Below are 24,549 nucleotides of genomic sequence, written 5' to 3'. Positions count from 1 at the left end.
TGATAGTCCATATGCTCTTATTTTGTTCATTAAACGACTGTGGGGAACTGTATCGAACGCCTTGCGGAAATCAAAAAACACGGTATCTACCTGGGAACTCGTGTCTATGGCTTCTGTTGCTGCACCGCCCTGGAGTGAACTGTAGAGAGTTTTAGATTCCTTTACTCTTATTTTGCTTTTGTGGACATCTTATAGCCTTGTTTCAAGACACTGTTCATTCCGTCCAATTCTCTTATGTCTCTGTCAGAATTACAATGTTATCGGCAAACTTTAAAGTTTTTATTTCTTCTTCCTGAACATTAATTCCCTCTTCTAATTTTTCTTTGGTTTCCTTTACTGCATGCTCAATGTAAAGATTGAATAACATCGGCAATAGGTCACAGCACTGTCTCACTCTCTCCTTAACTCAGCTCGTGTCAACTAATAAGTGTGAAAATACGGGTTCACAACACTTACGTTTCGCATTATGGCCTCGGTAGGTCGAAAGATGCTTCGTTGTTGGTGTCGGAGGCCTGCCCATTCACGCGAGCCCTGAGTAGGTTCGTCAGGTCCGGGAACACGAGCGGTGGTAGCAGCAGGGGCGCCTGCTGCTGCTGCGACTGCTCTCGCTGGTTGCCGTGGTGGTGCTGCTCCTGCATATGCTGCTGCTGCTGCTGCTGTAGCTGCTCGGCCACGGCCCTCGTCTTGAGGACGGCCTCCAGGGTCTGCGACTCGGCGTACAGTCTGGCGATGAGCTGGCTGTGGAAGGCGGCCGCCGGCAGCAGCGCCTCCTGGGGCTCCGACGGCGACGGCGACGGCGACGTCGACGACGAAGACGTCGACAACAGCTTGCGGTGCAGGTTGGCGTTGGCGCTGTGCCGGTCGCGGCTCCGCTTCGACGGGAACGCAGCGTTGCACCCGTCTACAGTACACCTGTGGAGCAGCTTCAGGTGCACGTTCTGGTAGTGCGTCTTTACGCCGAAGTGGTTCTGGAAGACTTTGCCGCAAGCCGTACAACGACGCGGGTTCTCTTTGTCGAGGGGAACGTCGCCAACGGTGAAGGCCCCGCTGGGATCGACGAAGAAGCAGTGGTTGTCGTCACTGTGGTACTCGTTGGAGGACGATGCGGGCGACCGATCCGGACTGGAGCTATCTCCGTAGGTGTGTTGCGCGACTGGACCATTTGAAAGACTTTCGAGCTGTTTCAGGGCGTCACACGACTGGACAGGGCTGTTCGACGGTCGTGGGCTTCCCAGTCCAGTCTCCCTCATTCTCGTATCGTCATCTGCCGATCCGTTGCAGTCATCAATGGAGCGCTGCTCGGGAGCAAACGATACTTCTCGTCCTTCACGGTCAGATACACACGCTTCTTCCCCCAGTTCTGTTTCTTGCTCATTACTGCTTTGTACTTGGTCGTTACCCTGCACAAAATTTTCCGTCGTGCTTTCGAGTTTCATGGGTTCATCTTTTACATCTTTTCTCACGACCAAAGGTAACGCTTCGGCGACATCCATCCTCTCCGTCTCATCGGGTTTTCCAGGATTCGAGTCCGGCTGTGCCGTTTCCCGATCTTCTCTTCCCTCGGCGTGTATCGGCTCTGTTTCCATGTCGGCACCCGCCTCTGGGGTTGACGACGCTACAGGGTATGGCCACTTCCTCTCGCCGACACTGCTCGCCGGAGAGCACTCTCCAGGGTGAATGGCAGACGGGTGGCGGCCGTCGTCCTCCTGCCTGGAGCGAGCGTTCGCGGACGACGACCCGCTGTCGGAGTCGGAGAGGTCCAGGACCCGCCCGTCGCCGACGTCACCGCCGCGATCGCCGTCCCTCGCCGCTTCCAGCAGCTCTCCGTCCACGGAGATGTTGATGTCGTCGTCGTCGTCAGCCTCGTTGTCGTCATCGTCGCTTTCCTGGTGGTTGCTGCTCAGTGAAAGCGGCAGGTCTTCAGAGGACAGCGTGTTGTTGTTGGTGAGGTCGCTGTGTCTCATTTCGTCGAACCTATGGAACAGGGAAACGGAAAACCCATTTACAAATACAATAAATAGGATTATTTTTTGTAATAAGTTGGATATTTTCACTGAAGTGTACCATGCTCAATATTTGCTCTTCCTGCGCAGTACTCCCGCATCAGGTAAGACATTAGAGTATCACATGTTTCGCCTACAGTCTCAAAATAACAACTGAAAAATAACGAAAACTGCTCATCGCGGATGTTGGTGTGTCATACGATAGCAAATATTATGTCCATCCTCTGCTATTGTAAGTACCTACAGATTACTAAATGTAAAGACGAATAAAAGATAGTTTCTTATCAAGTGATACTGTCTGCAATTTGAACACTACAGTTTAGTATTTCATTACAGTTTATATAAATCTAATTCACTCCAGTCCTCATTCTGGTCGATATTAAGTTTGGGATACACAGCCACGTAGATGTGTTTCGACACGACAATTTCTCTGCTCTGCGCCCTTATCCACAAAACCGTGCCGTAACTGCGATCTGAGAGACTTGTCGTTCACAGCTTCTTAGATGTGTGACATTTTTTTTTGTGCTATACAATACAAAATTATTTGCAGTGACACTGACGGCTGAAGGTGACATAAATGTCAGTTTTGTGCTGTGCAACAGAAGAGTTACAAAATCCGATCGCGCTGTGGGTAGCGACCATTAAGATAACGACTCCACCCACAATTCTCAAATATACAAAAATAATTAAGGTATTTTACATTTAGTGCACCTCAAAGTGCATAAAAATCCACTGACTTGTTTCATTGTTACCTTAGGCAAAATATAACGCACTTCAAGACGAGTATTCACTTATGTGATCACTAAGTCTTGATGACTAATGAAGCTCTCTGTTCGAGACCAGTAACAGTGTGAATAACTTTGACTAATTGTTGTACACACTGTTGAGTCGTTATATTTCTAGAAAGAATGCAGTTCCTTTCCCCATTTCCGTATTGGTCGTACCACATTACTTGCAAATTTTTGTAGCGTTGTAGACCGTCCTCACCAGTATCTTTTTTTTATTTTCGTAATTTACATTAACACTTCCATATAAGAGAGTTTAAGAATAGTAACTAAAACACGTAGAATTTCACTGAAATGAAGTCACGCGATGTTGTTGCATGTATGTATGCAAAAGGAGTTACGATATGCATATTGTAGAAGTTGGATTTTGAGAAGAGGGAGGTATGGCTGAGTGTAAGAGATCTTTTATTTACTAGGCGGAGAGGAAATTATAGACTGGAGAGACATTTGTACGAATTTTCAATTAATAACGCGAAAGTAGCTCCAAATTACCTTGAAACTGCCCGCAGAGCGTATGCTGGTGAAGAGAATGTGGTTTGTTGGAAGAGGTGCAGTACTGGTCCATGTTAACCTAGGAGTGGGGACAAGGCGTGATTTGGTTGTTCAAGAGTTCAAGATGAAAAGTACTTCTAGAGACACTCAAGGAATTGCACCGGGTGTGGTAACTTAGCTCAAAAAGGGTGAGTGAGGGACAGAGAGAGTAATCACGAGGACTACGAGGAGGAGACTGTGATGTTAAAGAACTACCAGAGAACGATAAAACTTGTGGTATGCAGAAATATAAGCAACATTTGTAAAGCTCATAAGACATCAGTTAAGACTTTTGTAAGAATGAATCGTAAGGAAGAATGTAATCCCCAAGTAAGTTCTATTAGTAGTTTTATTCAACTGAGGGTTGCAAGTTGTATTGGCGGTACGTGGGGTTTTGAAGTTAGTTCATATCTGAGCTGTAGTCCCAGATATTTTACCGTATTAGCAAGATTAATACGATCACTCTATAAGGTAAAGTGGTAGTTACAGAGGTGGAATAATGCTGAATTTTGTATGGATTGGGTGTCATTTGTTAGCTATCAGAGAACACATGAAACCGAAAAGATTGTGAAAATTAGATGGTTAGATGGCCGAAAGGAAGTCTGTGTAGTAAAAATGTTAGAATGGAGAGAATGTTAGAGGTTAATTGGGACTTTCAACTAAGTAATAGAGGTACAGTAGAAGTTGAAATAAAACGCGCATTGCTGCCAACTGATGGAAAATATGAGATTGGCTGTGCCTGATAGTAACTTATTCAGGTCGGTGAAACTGAAGGAATCGCCAATACAAGTGATTCAAAGTGAGTAAGTCTGGAGCTCAAATTCATGAATGTCACAACTAAATCAGCAAAATAAGTAATCTTCGTCTGAACCAAATGGAATTCGTATTAGGAAAATATCTACGCACACACATACACACACACACACACACACACACACACACACACACACACACACACACACACATGTTGAGGCAATCGACGGTTAAGTAAGTTTTTATACTTGTGAGTTACACGAAATGAATTCCCCTTGCTTCCCAGCCGATGACGGTTGAAGTGATCGCTGTATCAAGCAGAAATGAACAGATACTAATATTTGAATGCTGGCGTCCATTTTGACCGGAAGCGAGATTGAAAACTTTCTACACGTCTGTCAGGGGTCCTGAAGACGGCGTAGTAAATCGCCGAAACTGGTAGCCAAATATAATAACAGTTTGGAAGTTAGACGGCTGAAAAGTGTTTGATTTGACATCCTAGACCAATGGAAAAGTGGAAAGACAGATAAATCGTAACAGGCAAATGACCAATGTATGCAGAAAGAAGATGAACAAGTGTAACCGTACGTTTCTGCGGCCATTGTCACAGTCAATAAAACTCCTCTTGGTCTCTGGGTCTGTGTGAAATTTCCCATGTTTCAGCCACTATTGCAGGTGTTCTTCTTACGGCTTTCTTTTCTCCCTCCGTCTCTCTTTTCTTAATGAGCAATGTTTGGTTCTTATAAACCGATATAACGGTGAGTGTAACCGCCGACCGTTTCCCATTCGTCTACTTCCACCAGTGGTGCTAGTATATGAGAACCAAACTTCTCCCATTCATCAGTAGGTCACTTGGGATAGTGACCGAAACGTCTGAAGTTTTACACATTGACAATTCGGTCACAGACCCAGAAGAATTTTACCGACGAAGATGAACAAGATTAGACAAACTAGTAGCCAAAAGTCGCTGGAACAGTGGTCCCACTTACAGATGTGTCGTGATTGACGCCTGAATGTTGCAGCCAGAGACTGAATATAGCTAAGTGTACACAAGACGTATGAGTCGTTCGTTAAGCCGTCGGCACACGGACCGTGCATCAGAACGTTGAGCGTTGAGCGTGCCGAGTTTCTGACGTCATAGCGAGGAACAGCACATTCGGGAATCTTTCCGAACGTGCAGAGCAATATCTGGCATGTCAGATATTCTCAGCGTGCATCTGAGCGTTGACCAATGAGATGGGACAACGCCACCTGCATCACACGCACGCCGTCTCCCTTTAGTACAGAGTTGTGAGGTGCCATATTGGCATTCGTTTCAAGCCTATATGTTCAAATGGCTGTGAGCACTATGGGACCAAACATCTATGGTCATCAGTTCCCTAGAACTTAGTTCTAATTAAACCTAACTAACCTAAGGACAGTACACAACACCCACTCATCCAAGCCTATATGTATATATGCCGTTTCTGAGCGGCAGCAAATTAAGAATAACTGGAAAACCCGTTGTTAACTGTATGATTCGTTCCAATAAAATAATGGGAAACATCATATTCGTAGCAAAAGAATGATTGTAACTTGCACATTATGAGAGTAGGCTATTTTAAGGCAGCGACACACTGAAGATCCTCCCAAAACGCATTGTTCTTGGTACAATTTGTTGTAATGTAATTTCAATTAGTAACATATCTACGATTAAGGTTTTCAGCAAGGGGTAACATAATATGATTAGATACACGCAACGTGTTGGTTGATTTAGCGTAATAAGTAGCGTCACTGTCCTGTCTTAAGTTGTATGATGGGGCGGTGGTTCTCGTCTTGACATTCCGAATTCTTTTTCCCAACATTATTATGTTCTGATACTTTATTATTAGTTTAATATAATTTGATGTTATGTAAATATAAGTTCACCTTTATTTTGAGGGGTGACTTTGTTCGATATGCTTAATCTACAGGACAGCTTGCGCTACTCGTATTTTGATCCTTTCTCTTTTACGCTTCGTAACTTACATGTTGCAAAGATTCTACTACTGGGTAGGAACAGTGATCAAGCAAGACTGACCTTGGGGTTTCACTAAAATGTGGTAATGATGAAATAATGTTTATCTTACGCGGAGAAGTATTCCAAATTTGTACCGCACTGTTTGTAATGGAACTATTATAAGCCTGTGTCCTTATTGATTGGACATGGTACTTTCCTTTCCGTGGACGATGGAGGAAATGTGCATTTTAATACAGCTAACATGGGAATTTTACGCGTGCCCTTTGAGTAAACAGTGTGATTTACGAACTAGGAACATCCCTCAACTGCCACTGGAGTGCGTTGCGATCGCGTATACCACGTTGGGGCCCAAGTACCGTATGCACAAGTCGCATCGTTCCTGAGCGTTCAGCAGCACGTTGAACTTGGCACGCTGAACGTTAACGTTCGACGGCTTTACAGTACTGCGTGTGGTGACCGTGCCACCAATCGGAGAGTTAACTGACTTTGGACGTGGTAGGATAAATGATGCGAGATGCATGGGTCATAGCGTTTCAGGGATCACGCAAGAAATGGGGTTTTCGAGATCACCAGTGTTCCATTGTCGCAATGCAATGTCTCCACATGTGTGAATCGTCCGATCACAGGACGACCAGAAAGGTCTGACTAGACGACGTCCTGTCGTTTCCGTAGAGCCGTACAGAGTGATCACTGCCAGTAGAAAAGCAGGGCTCCAGTAGCCTATTTCATAGCAGCTAACAACCGTGTCACGGTGCCTTCCAATGACTTTTGAACACTCAGTGAAATAGAACGTGAAGGTGTAACGAAAAGAACGGTACCTGCTTGCGTTGAGATCGAATCCCGGGTTGGTGTGCGGGAAGGCAGCAAGCAGAGGGAAGGGCAGCCCCGGGGGACCGACCAGCGTGGGTGGGGTCCTGGCCAGCGCGGAGCGGCCGTCGTGCGGCGACATCTTGCGGCGGTAGTGCGGCGAGTGCAGCTTGGGGTTGGGGTTGGCGCTGTGCCGGTTGCGAGACCTGCGCGAGCTGAACATCATGTTGCAGCCGTCCACGGTGCACTTGTGCATCTCGCGCAGGTGGACGGCCGAGAAGTGGATCTTGAGTGCGCCCTTGTCGCAGAAGGTCTTGAGGCAGACGTTGCACTGGACGCGCTTCTTGCCGGTGGCCGGGTTGACGAGCTGCGTGACGAGACTCAGCGGTCCCGCGGCAGCCGACCAAGGTCGCTTAGCGGCGCTCAGCGTCGCGGCGGTGATCGCCGGGGGAGGCGGCTTGTGACAGCGGTCGGGCAGCGCCGCGTCGCGGCTGAGGTTGAGCACGCTCTGCGAATTCTCGTCGGCGCCGAATCTCCTGTCCTGGTCGCCGGTGTCCAGAAGCTTCACAGACGGCCGCACCTGGGCCACCTGTTGCAAGAGCAGTGAGGACGGGTGCTCCTGCTTCTGGTGGCTACCCGGGGACAGGACGTCCACAGCACTGTTCATCTTGGGCAGGCAGAGGTTCGAGAGGCTGAAGTTGATGAAGCCAGAACTAGGCGCCGTCGTAGGAGGAAAGTGGGAGGGCAGGCCGCCCAGGAGGCGAAAGTCGATGGGCCGGATCGCCTGAGTCTGGCGGGTGGCCGCCACAGTACAAGGCGGAGGAGGCGGCAGCGGCAGCGGGGGCGGCAGCCGGAAGGCGGCTGGTGGCGTCTTCAGCACCGACGGGGGAGCTGGGGGCGGGGGCGGAGGAGGCGACCTGCGCTGGCCGTCGCTCTGCTGGCGGTACGACAGCGCGACTGCGCTGTTTTTGTTGTGGTTGTTGTTGCTGTTGTTATTGTTGTTGTTGTTATTGTTGCACTGCTGTAGCAGTTCCAGCGCGACCGCTCGCGTCTCTCCGAATCGAAGGAATTGCTGGAGCACCAGAGGTTCCTCTTCGGCACTGCATATTGTCCACGATTCCGAGGAACTGCTGAGCATTTCCTGCAGAAAGACCAGAGTAAGCAAATTAATTATCATTAAAGGACACTTGATTCTGTCAGACAGCAATGGACTTGGACGTGCACGTGTACGGAATGGACAGAGGCTTGAAAGAACGATATAAGATGAACATTAATAAAATCAAAATAAGGGAAATGGAATGTTGAGGGGATTAGATTAGAAAATGAGACACTAAATCTAGTAGATAAGTTCCACTACGTGGGTGGTAAAATAACTGATCATGGCCGAAGTAGGGATGGTATAAAATGTAGACTGCGAATAGCCAGAAAAGCGCTTCTGAAGAACAGAAATTTATTAACGTCGGATGTAAATCTGTTAGATACTTGTCTGAGTGTAGCCTTGTACGGAAGTGAAACGTGGACGATAAGAAGTTAAGACAAGAAGGGAAACTAAATGTTTTAAATTTGAAACATCCTGACAGCTTAAAACTGTGTGCCGGACAGAGACTCGAAATCGAGACCTTTGTTTTTCGCGGGCAGGTGCTCTACCAACTGAGCAACCCAAGCACGGCTCACGACCCGTCCTCACAGCTTCATATCAGCAGACACTCCGCTGCTGAGTGAAAATCTCATTCTGGAAACATCCACTAGGCTGTGGCTAAGCCGTGTCTCCGCTATATCCTTTCTTCCAGGAGTGCTGGTTCTGCAAGGTTCGCAGAAGAGTTTCTGGAAAGTTTTGGAAAGTAGAAGACGAGGTACTGGCAGAATTGAAGCTGTGACGACGGTTAGTTAGTCGTGCTTGGTTAGCTCAGTTGGTAGAGCACTTGCCCGCGAAAGGCAAAGGTCCCGAGTTCGAGTCTCTGTCCGCCACACAGTTTTAATCTGTCAGGAAGTTTCATATCAGCGCACACTCCGCTGCAGAGTGAAAATCTCATTCAGTTTTAAATTTGTTGCTACAGAAGGAGGCTGAGCTTTAGATAGTCGTATTATGCAACAAATGAGAAGGTGCAGAACAGAATTGGGGAGGGAAGAATTTTGTGGCGTAACTTGACTAAAAGTAGAAATCGGTCTATACGGCAAATTCTGAGACATCTGAGAATCAACAGCTTGGTATTGGAGGGAATTGGTGTGTGTGTGTGTGTGTGTGTGTGTGTGTGTGTGTGTGTATGTGTGTGTGTGTGTGTGTTTGTGTGCGTGTGTGTGTGTGTGTGTGTGTGTGTGTGTGTTTGTGTGCGTGTGTGTGTGTGTGTGTGTGTGTGTGTGTGTGTGTGTGTGTGGAGGGAGGCAAGGGGATAAAAACTACAGTGGAAGACCAAGACAGTCAAATGGATGAGGACTGCAGTAGTTTGAGATGAAGAGGCTGATGCAGCTCAGAGTAGCGCGGAGAGTTTCGCCAAATCAATCTTCTGACTGAAGACCATAACAACAAACAACAGAGTTGAGGGCTGCTTGAGGATTTATGACGCAGGCATTTATTTTGAGCATCCGTGGGTTAGATATAGAGCACAATAGTTTGCTGTCATTCACATAAGACTATGTAGAGGCCTTGTGACAAGATGTGGCGATTTTATACAACTAATTGTTAACATTCTCTTAATATAACAAAATATTAATTTACATCCAAGTTTACGATAATTCTGGATTACTGATTACGGCTCTTTTTCACTAATTAGTATACATGCAATACATCGGTAAATACTAACTCATAGACTAATAAGTGCTATTCGAGGAATAGAAGATATAACAGACGAGATGGGGACGGTTAACGTATCACAGCTACGGGAGAACACTGAGTGGTAAACTTCCCTGGTTCACTCTTCTTAATCTGATGTACACGGCTAGAATGTGCCATAGTATCGTGTTTACCGCTAACGTTAATAACTGATCTGAGCAATTATCCTTAAACTATGATACCGTAGTAGAAATTGAGCAAACAAAGAACACGAGAAAAACTACTGCTTGATTAGAAACATACGATCGTTAACAGTAGTTGTTCGAGAATGTTAGCATATTTGATATCCCTGCTCGGTTTGCGAGACGGGGCCTTTAGTTAACAAGAAATAGTATTACAATTAGCTATGCGTACGTTCGGCTGGATCCCAGATCTAGCAAATACATCTTTGATATAAAGTAAGGAACGAAGGTAATTTGACAAGAGATCACAATCCGTGTACACATCATGTTGCCAACAAACTGTGTGTCCAGAAAAGCTCTAGTCGCAGAGTTCTGCGTAAGCAGCTGTTTCGTCGTTTGCAAATGCCCCACGTACGGAGACCTGTTAATTTTTCTCCACGCCAGCAGCCTGCCCCGTGGTTTATGCCACAGTTATTTCTGAATATGGCCGAGACCAAATCAGGAAAAACTACTCAAGGCCATCGCCACATCTGCATTCAATTTCACTGTCATAACAATGACCACTAGGACCCTATCACTCGCTCCACATAGCCCAGGTCCACTTGACAGCAACCTGCGTACAGCGTGATCCAGCGCCACTCATCACTACAAAGGGACTTTCTAACAAGCCTCCAAAATCAGTAAGAGCATTATTTTCATCAGCAAGCGACTCTACCACGCATTCTTGTGTTCAGTTTCACCTAAGCAGCAGCATCACTATAACAGCTGAGTCTTCTGCCTATGGACGAATAGTTGTCACAAACCCCATGGTGGAAGCTGCAGCTGGAGACCCGCTACATGGTTTATGGTATTTTATTCGAAAAGCCGCTTCAGAGTTTTACAGTCCGTATCAGTTAATGTCTTAAGCCTCCCAGAGCTACGATTCCTATTCACCCTCAACTCATGACACCGCCAAAACTGCACCGAGGCAAGTGTAGCTCACGCAAAATTCCTCCGAAATCTCTCTGTCAGCACAATCATGCACAGATCAAACTCACTCAATTATGTTTGTTCACTCATTCGATCGCAAAAAACGTCTGTGCAGTAGATATATTGTTGTGTTAGAGTCCGAAACCATGTTCTTTCGATTATCATGTGCATTCTCCTCAAAGATGAAACTGGAAGTTCCGCATTTGCTGTTTATCGTATGGTGCGTGATTTTTAAGGATGAGTGGCTCGCTCATGAGCGTTCTACCTCCTTTAAGGAAAGTACGTAAAAGCTAGTTAGAGCCCTGTGCAGTTGCCATAAAAAGGGGTATAATTATCTACAGGCTGTGTCAAAGAGTCATTACTGTGCTGTCATTTCTGTACAATTCCTTACTCGGCAAAGTATCCGTAATGTCTCAAACACTGTTCTATGTTTCACTTGGGTGACCCTTATCTACACACGTTCTGAAAAACGGACCCCCTGTGCAGTGCGAGAACTACTGAAGTACATTCACTCGTGTATTACCACGTTTAAAACGGGTGTCCGGAAAGTAAGGACGCATTTGAATTATGCGTCATTTTGTCGTATGACGGTTGGTAGCAGTGGTTTTTTCATGTTTGTTATTTTTTATCCTTCCCATTAGTAGCCTGATACCTTCTTTGTTGTGACCATTGTTGTTTGATGCATAATACCGTCAGGAGCAGATGACAACTAAACAACGTGCGCAAGTGACAAAAAATTATTACAAGAGCAGTGGAAGTCCCACAGCAACCGTTAGTGAACTGCGAATGACACTCGGACTTAATGCTGCTACAACCGAATCATCAGTTCTGAAGTTGGTCCGGAAGGTCGAGACCCTGGGTTCTGTTTCAAACGTTAAGGAAACGGGAAGATTGCGTTCTGTTCGAACACACGAAAAGATTGCTATCGTCCGTGACAATGTGACCGTAAGCCCCAGAAAATCGGTTCCCCGATGAGCTCAACAACTGAATTTAAGTTTGCCGCATGAAATCCTTTCAATAGATCTGAAAATGCATGTATACGGGATTCAACTTACATAATTGTTGGAAGCCTGCAGATCTTCGAAAGAGACATCGATTTGCTCAACGGGTCTTGGCTCGACAAGTGGAGAACGAGAGCTTGACAAAATGAATAATTTTCTCAGATGAGGCGCACTTCCACCTCAGCGGGTATGTTAGAAAGAATAACTGCTGAATTTGGTGTAACGAAAATCACCGAGTGACTGTGAAAGATGTGATGCATCCACAATTCTAAATGTCTTTTTCCAAAGCTGTTACACAGAGAAAGACTGCACTGTAGTTCCTTCTCTAGATTGTCGCACAGATGACAAAATGGTAGATATCGAAATAGATGACAGAGGGATAGAAAAACAAATAAAATCGCTCAAAAGAGGAAAGGCCGCTGGACCTGATGGAGTACCAGTTCGATTTTACATAGAGTACCCCTTCTTGCAGCGGTGTACCGTAGGTCTCTAGAAGAGCGTAGCGTTCCAAAGGATTGGAAAAGGGCACAGGTCATCCCCGTTTTCCAGAAGGGACCTCGAACAGATGTGCAGAACTGTAGACCCATATCTCTAACGTCGATCAGTTGTAGAATTTTAGAATACGTATTATGTTCGAGTGTAATGACTTTCCGGGAGACTAGAAATCTACTCTGTAAGAATCTGCATGGGTTTCGAAAAAGACGATCGTGTGAAACCCAGCTCGCGCTATTCGTCCACGAGAATCAGAAGGCTATAGACACGGGTTCCCAGGCAGTTACCATGTTTCTTGACTTCCGCAAGGCGTTCCATACAGTTCCCCACAGTCGTTCAATGAACAAAGTAAGAGCATATGGATTATCAGACCAATTGAGTGATTGGATTGAAGAGTTCCTAGATAACAGAACGCAGCATGTCATTCTCAATGGAGAGACGTCTTGAGACGTCTTCCGAAGTAAGAGTTATTTCAGGTGTGCCGCAGGGGAGTGTCGTAGGACCGTTGCTGTTCACAATATACATAAATGACTTTGTGTATAACATCGGAAGTTTACTGAGGCTTTTTGCGGATGATGCTGTAGTATATCGAGAGGTTGTAACAATGGAAAATTGTACTGAAATGCAGGAGGATCTGCAACGAATTGACGCATGGTGCATTGAATGGCAATTGAATCTCAATCTAGATAAGTGTAATGTGCTGCGAATACATAGAAAGAAGGATCCTTTATCATTTAGCTACAATATAGCAGGTCAGAAACTGGAAGCAGTTAATTCCATAAATTATCTGGCAGTAGGCATTAGGAGTGATTTAAAATGGAATGATAACATAAAGTTGATCGTCGGTAAAGCAGATACCAGACATATTCATTGGAAGAATCCTAAGGAAATGCAATCCGAAAACAAAGAAAGTAGGTTACAGTACACTTGTTCGCCCACTGCATGAATATTGCTCACCAGTGTGGGATCCGTACCAGATAGGGTTGATAGAAGAAATGGAGAAGATCCAACGGCGAGCAGCGCGCTTCGTTACAGGATCATTTAGTAATCGCGAAGGCGTTACGGAGATGATAGATAAACTCCAGTGGAAGACTCTGCAGGAGAGACGCTCAGTAGCTCGGTACGGGCTTTTGTTGAAGTTTCTAGAACATAACTTCACCGAGGAGTCAAGCAGTATATTGCTCCCTTCTACGTATATCTCGCGAAGGGACCATGAGGATAAAATCAGAAAGATTAGAGCCCACACAGAGGCACACCGACAATCTTTCTTTCCACGAACAATATGATACTGGAATAGAAGGGAGAACCGATAGAGGTACTCAATGTACCCTCCGCCACACACCGTCAGGTGGCTTGTGGAGTATGGATGTTGATGATGATGTAGATGTAGGCTGTGTGGTGTGGGTTCTGGGCAGGAGGAGTGTTCGACCTGTAAAATGATGAGATCTTTTTCATACATAAATGGGAGAAGTTACTTAATGTGTTGGAAAAAAAAAACATTACAGTTTAAATAATTTTCTTACGTTCTATAGCACTTCAACATTGGTCCATACTTCCAGGACACCCTCTAGAAGCAGTGGGAGACATGAGCGACGTACCTGCAGGATGTATCCCCTGGCGTAGTCCTCGTGCGTCCAGCCGAAGCCGGCGAGCACGTGGAGCACCTCGTCGCGGCGCAGCACGGAGAAGAGCCTGTCCAGCAGGATCTTGAGCCTGATGGGCAGCGCCTGGCAGCCGTACAGCACGAGGCTCGCGATGTCGAAGGCGGCGTTCGCCTGCACCGGCTCCACGGGCAGCGCCGGCGCCTGCTGCCTGCCTCCCAGCTTGTCCAGCGCTGCACACACACAAGAGGCGACAACGTGTACACGCTCTCACTGGCGCGGTATTCAATAATGGCCCTAGCATAATGACTTTTTAGAGGTGCAGTAAGTACTCAGTTAGTTCAAACACGTAAGTGGTTTTTAATGTAGTGAGCCGTGCGGGGTAGCCGCGTGGTCTGAATCGTCTTGTCCCGGTGCGCGCGGCTCCCCCAGGTGGAGGTTCGAGTCCTCCCTCGGGCATGAGTGTGTGCGTTCTCCGTAGCGTAAGTAAGTTTAAGGTAGATTAAGTAGTGTGTAAGCTTAGGAACCGATTACCTAAACACTTTGGTCCCATAAAATCTTACCACTGATTTAATGCAGTATTGTAAGAAGACGATAATTTTACCTCTGATCATACAATTAAAGCTTTCACGGCTGGTGCTGACATAAAACTTCCGGGCTGTTAGGTCGTGGTCGATGTATAAAACTTTCTCCTAACGTTTCCTCTCCGACTGCAGGAGATACCTTCAGATGTTGGTTGGTTGGGGGAAAAGGGACGAAACAGCAAGGTCATCGGTCCCATAGGATTATGGAAGGATCGGGAAGGAAGTCGGCCGTGCCCTTTCAAAGGAACTACCCCGGTATTCGCCTGAAGCGATCTATCTACAGAGATAAAATGGCGAACTGCCTCTGAAGATGTCTCCCGCAGTCAGAGAGGGCACGTCAGGAGTAAGTTTTATACATCGACCACGGTCTAATGGCTCAGAAGTTTTAAGTGGTGCATTTTACCTCTGTTGGCGACCTTGCAGACTGCAAAGGCATTTGGACGAAATGATGACAGATTGTACTTGCTAATAATATCATATCGCATTCACATTCGTGAATGTGCGATAATAAACTCCAACACTACATTTTTTACTAATATATATATATATATATATTCTGCTCCTAAACCACTAGACCGATATCAACCAAACATAGCACACGTATCGCCTACTGTCTCGAAAGAAACGCTGTGTGTGTAAGAAAGACCTACCTATCAAAGTTCATAGTGGTGGCGTTGGTTGGGGGGGGGGGGGGAGGTGGTGAAAAGGTAGTGTAGCCCACGACGCTCCTATGTCTATATCCCATATTTTATTCATCCAGTATTTGAGACTGAAAGCACCTCATGACCTGCAACTAACACTGCATGTAACGTCAAACCTTTATGAAACATTTTCTCGGTGACAACCCCCACAAAACGAGAAAGGGAAAAAGTTTGTCGCTTATCACATATTCGCTGTTCATGCAGTAAAACAGCCGCATTAAGAATGACTTTTAATTTGTTACGTCTGTACTACTAACCTAGCGCCACCCTTTGCAGACAGTATCCATACTCCTAACTGTATCTAACAGCAAAATTATATTATTGTACGATATGTAAATCAGGAGATATGACGTCATAAACACTGGGGCATGAACAACTGCCGCATCATGCATGACGTTTAAATTTATTACTTCTTTGCTACTAACTCTATTCGCTACAATTTTCGCCTACAGTAGCTATATATACCCCCTGGTGTGCTCGAAAAATGAAATCATTGTACGACACCTGCTTGAGGTGATATAACGTCATAAACATTGAGCTGCACGGTAGTGAAACTCCAGGGCGAAATGAGCTAGTTCTACAGGTGAAACACCTGCACAAATTCGTATGATGTATGTTAAATATATGTGAAATATATCTGATACGTGCGAACGCGAGCAAATCAACGGTTAAAAAGATCATCCTAGATCTCTCGAACGATTTCAACCAAATTTAGCACACCCGTAAGTTACGATCTGGAAAGAAATACTGTGGGCGCAAGAACCACCAGCCTCTAGTGAGACGTCCGCAGCTCGTGGTCTATCGGTTAACGTTGCTGCCTGTGGATCACAGGGTTTCGGATTCGATTCCCGGCCACGTCGGGTATTTTCTCCACCCAAGGACTGGGTGTTGGTGTTATCCTCATCATTTCATCATCTTTCAGGGAAACGGAGAGTGGGCAGTGAAAAGATTGGGAATTTGTACGGGCGCTGATAACCATGCCGCTGAGCTCCTCACAGAGCACGATCATTATCATTATCATCACCCTCTTGGTGTGTGCGTGATAGCGTGAAGAGAGAAGGGGGAGGGCGAGACGTACACAGATAGGTTGAGAAGAGAAGATGGACAGCGAGAGGGGGATGGGGAAATGTACGGAGAGAGGGAAGCGGAGATCGACAGAGAAAAGAGAGGTGAGAATGGAGGAGGATATGAACAACGACAGGTGGAGGAGGAGATGAATATGGAGAGGAGGATGTGGAAATAGAGAAAGGGGGGAGAAGGAAGTGGACAGTGAGGGGGGGGGGGGAAGAGGCGGACTAATAGAAACTTGGATTAAATACATACCAAGGCAACTCAGCTACTGAGTTAGTTAAGCTGTACATTAACATAAGTGAAATCTCTGCCTTCCCGTTTCCTATGTGTCACGAGACGAGAGTGACTCGGAAATTATTTAACATTATTCCCTCAGTACAGAGGTGAGAATCAACATCAAAAGATAATATAAATCACATATGCGTTTCATGAATCAGTCACTATATGCAAGAGATTTATAATTTTGAAAAAAAAAATTCCCCCCAGTATCACCACCATACTTCAATAAGAAAACGCAATGGCCTACAGAATAATCATTGTGATTTTGAGATATTATAACCCGCAGATGTAAATGAGTATCTATTCCTATAGAGAGTTACTGTGCCGTATCGTAGATTGTTCATCAGATGATGGCCCCATTTCCTTAACTGCTTTATCTGATCCATACGGGAGACATCTTATGATTAGATGATAATGTCGCATTATCATATCAGAATAATTTGAAGTATTTCTTCTGTCTTTATAGTGTCCCCTCGATAATCTAAAAGAAATTAATGGTTTTCTGTTACCACACTGTTATTATGATATTTTATTAACTCCTAGGCACTTGTCTATTCTTACAGAATTTGTATTCCGGCTTACGTCTTGTACAATGTGGTGTTGACGGCATAGCATTTATTAAAAGGATTTACAATATTTAAAGGTATTGTCAAAATGTGCTCAGTCCGTGACAGTACTTTTAACATTACAAGATCACATCTCTTCTTTCTTTCACTGAAACAATATATTTCAATTCAAATTTTACTTTATCTTAATTAACAAAATAAGCTGCTTGTGGCCTACAATCAAATTTTTTATAGAGTATCTCTGAATAATGTGCTAAACTTGAAAACCAAGACCGCAGAACCAACACAGATTTACCAACATGGTCACAGAAATATCGGATAACTGGCGAAACGTAAGCAATCTTGAAGTAATAGTACTTACCACTTTTTTCGATAAATATCAACGAGTTTCGTAATGTTTTTATATGGCATCATTACTCCACTCAGGAAGAATCAAAATACAAGAATACGCTAATCCAGGCATATACAAAATTACATGGGACAATTGTAACGAAGTTTACTTTGGACAAACAGGACGAGATCTTAACATCCTATTTAGAGAACATGTTAGAGATAGTGACAGCAGCCAATCGAATCTCTTCATGGATTTAAAAATCTAAAACTATAAAATCGACAAAATCAAAACAGCATTTCAAATCTTAGACAAAATACCAAAAGGACTCCACATGAACGTATTGGAAGAACTGGAAATGTATATATAAACGTTAAAAATCGTTCGAACGATATATAAAATGGACAGCCCGACATCAAATATAAACATTACCTAGAAAATTTTATCGACATTCTAGAAGATGCCAAAGGACAAAACTAATCGACCAAATATTACACAAACAACTAAATTATCTCTAAATCAAATAATTTCTCAGAGTAAGAGTCACTACACTATAACCGGTTCGTAATCATACAGCGTCATTGAGAACTGTCAACTATCTGTCAAATTACTCCATGGCTTCATTTTACAATAATAAAAACAGTGAAGATTGACAAAAGGATTCAGCAATGATGCCGTATGTATGTCTTTCCCAGCTAGACATATGTATGTATACACATGTGCAATTAACTTCGCATACAAATATCGCAAATAAATAAAATTTACGGACTTGTTTATTTGCAGGTGTACTTGACAATGACAATACCGCCGAAATAGGCCTATTGTACGAAATATAGTAACATCGCAGATAACCAACTTGGAACAGTCAATTTAAATTGTCACATTACAACATTTTTCTTGCTGCAGGCCCCACTATACAAAAGTGTTGAGCTTCATAATGGTGTACTCCACATTTTAACGCCATTGGAAAAAACAAGAGCGCCGTTCTCGCCTACCTATTTATTTCCGGTGCCTAACAGATTTTAGCAGGGTTACTCATACATTAAAATACTCGGATATGTGTTCACCATGTAGTGATGTCTGGAACCAGCAGGGGAATAGCAGGGAACGGGAACTGTCGTGTTACGTGGATAGTGTGTGTGTGTGTGTGTGTGTGTGTGTGTGTGTGTGTGTGTGCTGTGTGAGGATGTGTTGTGTGCTTGAGAGATAAGAGAGAGAGAGAGAGAGAGAGAGAGAGAGAGAGGTTGGCTGGGGGAGTGGGGGGTGGGGAGATGTGGTGTGAGAGACAGAGAGAGAACCGGGGGGAAGCAGAACGCTAACTACCTTACCAAACAAGAAACACGTGCAATAACTAGCACCCATTTAAATATGCCTTCCGCTCTGTGATTACTATCGACTATTTGCAGTTAAGGCCATGTAATGAGGAAATTAACTTCAAAGGAACTTGGTACTGGGCTATCTACCAGCAAATACCTCATAACTCATGATTCCTTAATTGTGGTGTCAGGCGCAAGAAATTGTCACCATTAACGTGATGAGAGCAGGCCACATGGCTGCCTAAAATAATGTAACACCTGTTGAAGTTAATATACCCTCCGAACTGCAATTACTGTGCAGTTTAAGACGCTATCGTGCTATTTTATAATAGAGTGTGTGGAATATAAGAAAAAAGAGTTGTAGTTGGGTACTCAAAATTGTTTGTTACTTCTCACTCTCGTTCTTCTAACTTCGAACAATCAGTCCTGTGAATGTGTTTAGAAGTTCATTGGACTTCGTAAAATGGGTCTTTATTGATACTATAAGTTTGAATTGTAAACAGTTTCCTTCTTTACGTCGATAATCCTGGTAAAGTTTCATTCTGCATACCACATTGTTCACTGTTTTTCAATGCATTATTGCAACTTAATTAGAAAATTCCAGGTTTTTGATGTCCATTGCAAGGAGTAATCCTATTTGCAGTCTCATTTTTCTGAATTTTTTTTTTGGTTGTTTGGGCCATTCCTAGATTTATATACCTGCACTAAAAACCACTGATAAGTTCATAGCATACAGTACTTAACACTGTAACACATTCTACGATTTCTTCCCGTTCCAACACTTAACTAGTCTAATCTTTTGTTCGCGGTTCCCACCACAGCAGTATGAAAGGGTTTGAAGTATACTCATGGATTCTTGACGTAATTATGGTTCTTGAACCCTTGTAAGTAGGATTTCGCAGGGTTATTTGCTTTTACCTTCAAGCGTCTACAGGATTTCGGTGAGGCTCTTCCGCGAGTCACCCAAAGCTGCAACGATTTGTATCGTCACTGTTTGTATATGCTCAGTGCCCCCAGTACCTGAACACTGTTTTAAGATGTGAAGCGTAAGTTATTTGTATACTGTCTCCTTTATAGACTTTGTGTTTTTCTCATTATCGTGCCAATCGCCGGCCGCTGTGGCCGAGCGGTTCTAGGCGCTTCAGTCCGGTACCGCGCTGCTGCTGCGGTCGCAGGCTCGAATCCTGCCTCGGGCATGGATGTGTGTGATGTCCTTAGGTTAGTTAGGTTTAGGTAGTTCTAAGTCTAGGGGACTGATGTTAAGTCCCACAGTGCTTAGAGCCATTTGAACCATTTTTTTTTTTCGTGCCAATCAACTGGAGTCTGCCATATGATTTACGTATGACTGAGCCTACGTGGTCACTCCAGTTCATACGCCTACAAATTATTAGATCCAGGTATGAGTTGACTGATTCAAATTGTGATTCTTTGTCGTTGTAGTTTTTATTTATTTATTTTATTTTATTAATTTTTTGAGGCATCAGTTTTCCGACGGTTTGTCGTTGTAGTTTTTATTTATTTATTTTATTTTATTAATTTTTTGAGGCATCAGTTTTCCGACGGTTTGATGATCCCCGCCGCGAAGTCCTCTTCTGCCTATCTCTTCATGTCAGAGTAACCTTTGCACCCTATGTCGTCGATTGTTTGATGTGTTTATACGAACCACTGTCTTTTTCTATGGATTTTACCCTCTGTACCATGGAAATTATTCCCTGATGTTTTAACACACGTCGTATCATACTGTCGCTTCTTCTTGTCAGTGTTTTCCATGTGTTCCTTACTTCACCGTTTCTGAGCAGAACATACTCATTTCTTACCTCATCAATCGACTTAATTTTCGACACCACATCTCAAACACTTCGATTCTCTTCTGTTCCGATCTTCTCACAGTCCATGGTTGACTATCATACAAATCTGTGCTCTGCACGAACGATAAATTACTTAAATTAAGGCCTAAATTTGATACCAATAGACTTCTTTTGTAGTCGCAGTCATAGAAAACCACTGCTTTCCCTTTTCTGAAATTAATTATTTTACATTTCTGTACCCATCCTGTCAGCGTTGCGTTACCACGCCGCTTTGGGGGGTCCAGGGAGGCCGACATCGGAACGACAAAGGGAACTGGAGTTGTGTGCCGGCCAGCTTTGATGTGGTTTCTGCGCGATTTCCTACATCCGACTGCTATCCACATCCTTCCTTGGTTATACTATTCGCAAATATATCGGAAAAGTTTTCAAATTTTCTCATGGAACACCCGGACAGATAGGGTGCACAATTTCCGGCTCTGGGGCGGCGGTGAGAGAGGGATGGGGGGGGGGGAGGAGGGGGGGCTGGAGGAAGAGGGATGCCGACTGAAGGGCAGCCGACCACCCTGACACCACGAAGGCAATGGATAATGCCAGTAAAAAGAAGAAAAGATGATACTTTTACGTTTTTAAAACAAGTTGCCCTTTCTTCCACTTGTCAAGAGTTGAATGGATATTCTTGTAGTTTGTTTTTCAGATAGTGATTCGTTATAGTTGAAATCAAAGGAAGCAAAATTAATATTTAACGACCCGACGACAAAGAGATCGTTAGAGATGGAGCATTAGTTCGGATTAGGGAGGTAAGGGGGGGGGATATTGTCACTGCCCATTTCAAAGGAACCATCCCAGCATTTCCCCTAAGGATTTAGGGAAATCAAGGAAAAACATAGATCTGTGTGGCCGAACAAGGATTTGAACTCGTCCTCTAGAATGTGAGTCCAGTGTGCGAACTACGGCACCATCTCGTTCTATTACAGTTATCACAATCATTCGTAATAATTAAACAATGAGGTTGCAAAAGTCATGGGACAGCGATATGCACATATACTGACAGTGTTAGAACACAAGGTAAGAAAGTGCAGTGTACTGACGGAGCTGCCTTTTATAGTTACGTGATTCATGTGAAAAGGTGTCAGACGTCTTTATGGCCACACGAAGGGAATTAACACACTTTGAATGCGGAATGGTGCTGGAGCTAGACGCATGAGACATTCCATTTCCGGGGTCAGGGATTTTCTCTGCCTCGTGATGGCTGGGTGTTGTGTGATGTCCTTAGGTTAGTTAGGTTTAAGTAGTTCTAAGTTCTAGGGGACTGATGACCAGAGATGTTAAGTCCCATAGTGCTCAGAGCCAGCCATTCCATTTCGAAAATGGTTAGAGAATTCAACATTCCGAGATCCAAAGTGGCAAGAGTGTGCCGAGAATAGCAAATATCAGGCGTTACCTCTCACCACGGAGAACGCAGGGGCCGAGGACATTCAAGTAATGACCGAGAGCAGGGGCGTCTGCGTAGAGTTGTCAGTGATAGGAGACAAGCAACAGTACATGATATAACCGTAGATATCAATGTGGCACGCACAACGAACGTGTCCGTTAGGACGTGTGGTGAAATTTGGCGTTAATGGGCTATGGCAGGACACGACGGACGCCAGTTCCTTTGCTAACAGCATAACATCGCCTGCAGCGACTCTCCTAGACTCGTGACCATATTGGTTGGGCCCTGGACGACTGGAAAACCGTGGTCTGATCAGATGATTCTTGATTTCAGTTGGTAAGAGCTGACGGTACGGTTAGACTGAGGTGCAGACCACAAGAAGCAGTGGACATTGGTTGTCAACAACGCAAAGTGGAAGCTGGTGGCGACTCCATAATGGTGTGGGCTGTGTTTACGTGGAATGGACTGGGTCCTATGGTCCAACTGAAGCCGTCACTGACTGGAAGTGGTTCTGTCTATTTACTTGGAGACCATTTAAAGCCTTTCCTGGACTTCATCCTCCCAAGCAGAGATGGAATTGTTATCGATGACAGTGCGCCTTTTCTCCGGGCCACAATGTTCGCGATTCGTTTTAAGAACATTTTGGACAATTCTGCCGAATGATTTGGCCACCCACATCAAAAAACATACATCCAATGTAACATTTATGGGACATAAAAGATATGTCAGTTTGCTCACAAAATCCTGCACCGACAGCACTTTTGCAACTATCGATGGCTATGGAGTCAGCATGGCCTTAGTATTTCTGCAGGGGCTTCCAACGACGTGTTGAGTCCATGCCACCATATCGGGCAGAAAGAGGTCCGACACGATTTTAGGACGTATCCCATGACTTTTCTCACCTCAGAGGATATCATCTGTGGGAGATATTGTTTCTATTGTCTTCCGGATCGTTAATAAGGAACATGGAGAACAACAGTCTTAGGACACTACCCTGTGGCACGCCTGTCGATGACTGTTGATCTAAATTCTTAGACAACATGGCCCGTAGGGAGCAATATACCACCAAACCAGTCACAAGTTTCGTTTGATGCCTCATACAGTTACACTTTTGTTAATAAATGTTCGTGTATTATCAAATTAATTTTTCTCTGAGATCAACAAATACAGCATCATCTTGACAGGTTCAAGGCATCCAGGATGCTACGAGAGGAAAGCTATTTGTCCAAAGCCCCCTTTTCTTTTTGCACTTTCAGTATCCCCTGTTGGTGTAAAGCCACTAAAGTAAAATAAAGTGGCACTCATAGCGCAAGATTGTGGCGAGGGTTTGTAGTGCAGTGTTGCTGTACAGTCGCGCCTATTGTGTCTCCGCAGCCGGCGTACCGTTAACCAGCGCTGCACAGCGCAGCGTCTCAGCCGCCTATGCAGGCGGCAGCAGTGAAGTCCCTGAAAGAGGAGCGGACGCGGGCATCCCTTTGAGCCCCTGGAGGAAGCAGACAGCGTGTCATTATTGGGCCGCCTGCGTCCTCCCCACCACGCTTAGGCTCGGCTGCTGCTCCAGCGGGGTGTGGCAGTGCGGCGGCGTCCAGACAAAGGCCCCCGCTGCGCTCCCTTCATCGCCGGTGAACAAAACTTTGCGGCGAGCAGACACGGCTGTCAACGGCTGCCCCGACGCTCGGCAGTCGTCGCAGTTGGATCAAGCGTAAAGGCCGTGCACCGTCCCTTAGTGTTTTCTCCATCTCCCTCAGCCCTGTTTGTGTCCGCCCCAGTAGCTGAGTGGTCAGCGTGACGGATTGCCGTCCTCTGGGCCCGGGTTCGATTCCCGGCTGGGTCGGAGATTTTCTCCGCTCAGGGACTGGGTGTTGTGTTGTGTTCATCATCATTTCATCCCCATCCGGCGTACAGGTCGCCCAATGTGGCGCCGAATGTAATAAGACCTGCGATATGGCGGCCGGACCTGCCCCGCGAGGGGCCTCCCGGCCAATGACGCCAAACGCTCATTTCCATTTCAGCCCTGTTTGTAGAGTCTGTGGCAGGAGCTACCTCCCTCTTTGTTGCGCTGTGAAGGATCACGCATCTCGAAATCGTTCAGATTTGTTCCTTGACAAACGTAGCCTACGTAATCTCACCAGACAAAATGCAAGTAATCTTCTAACAAGCATCACTGGTGACATATGCTACAGAATTGCTGCCGGGCAGTCGTATGACCCTCCACCACAGACGCTTCCGATGAAGTGATGTTCCAGTCAATTGTCTGGAATAAGTGCACTGAGAATGGTTAATACGAAGGGGTGACACAAAGACAGGAAATAGCAATCCTGTTTGGACGCGACTATAATCACGTAGTGGACGAAATTGTCAGAATTGTTGGTGTACCAATGCGGACCGTCCAACGCGGCTACAAGGAATGGTGTTACACGTCGTATGAACAGGGTTTGTATAGAGATCCTAACCAACAGGGATCGGATGGCTATCGGTATCAGTCCGGCAGAAATAGCTGCTGTCGGTAAATGCAAGTCCTTCCCAACCAGTTTATTATCAAACATTGCGAAGAGAACAGCATATATG

At 45.1% G+C, this 24,549-nt stretch overlaps 1 protein-coding gene across 1 annotated transcript in view; it reads right to left on the bottom strand.

Annotated features, from left to right (window-relative positions):
* LOC124804941 overlaps positions 1–24,549 on the bottom strand; it is a 309,377-nt gene that overhangs the window by 13,914 nt on the left and 270,914 nt on the right. Inside the window, exons 4-6 of the mRNA XM_047265326.1 lie at positions 13,891–14,126; positions 6,890–8,019; positions 457–1,974 (exon numbers count right to left, since the gene is read on the bottom strand). Of these exons, the coding sequence (XP_047121282.1) occupies positions 465–1,974; positions 6,890–8,019; positions 13,891–14,126 (2,876 nt within the window). The 3' untranslated portion in view covers positions 457–464. The remainder of the gene's footprint in view (positions 1–456; positions 1,975–6,889; positions 8,020–13,890; positions 14,127–24,549) is intronic.

The sequence above is a fragment of the Schistocerca piceifrons genome, chromosome 7 (genome assembly GCF_021461385.2).
Source record: "Schistocerca piceifrons isolate TAMUIC-IGC-003096 chromosome 7, iqSchPice1.1, whole genome shotgun sequence".
NCBI classification, from domain to species: Eukaryota; Metazoa; Arthropoda; class Insecta; order Orthoptera; family Acrididae; genus Schistocerca; species Schistocerca piceifrons.
The sequence above is the reverse complement of the archived record's forward strand: the minus strand, read 5'-3'. Positions and strand labels throughout refer to the sequence as shown.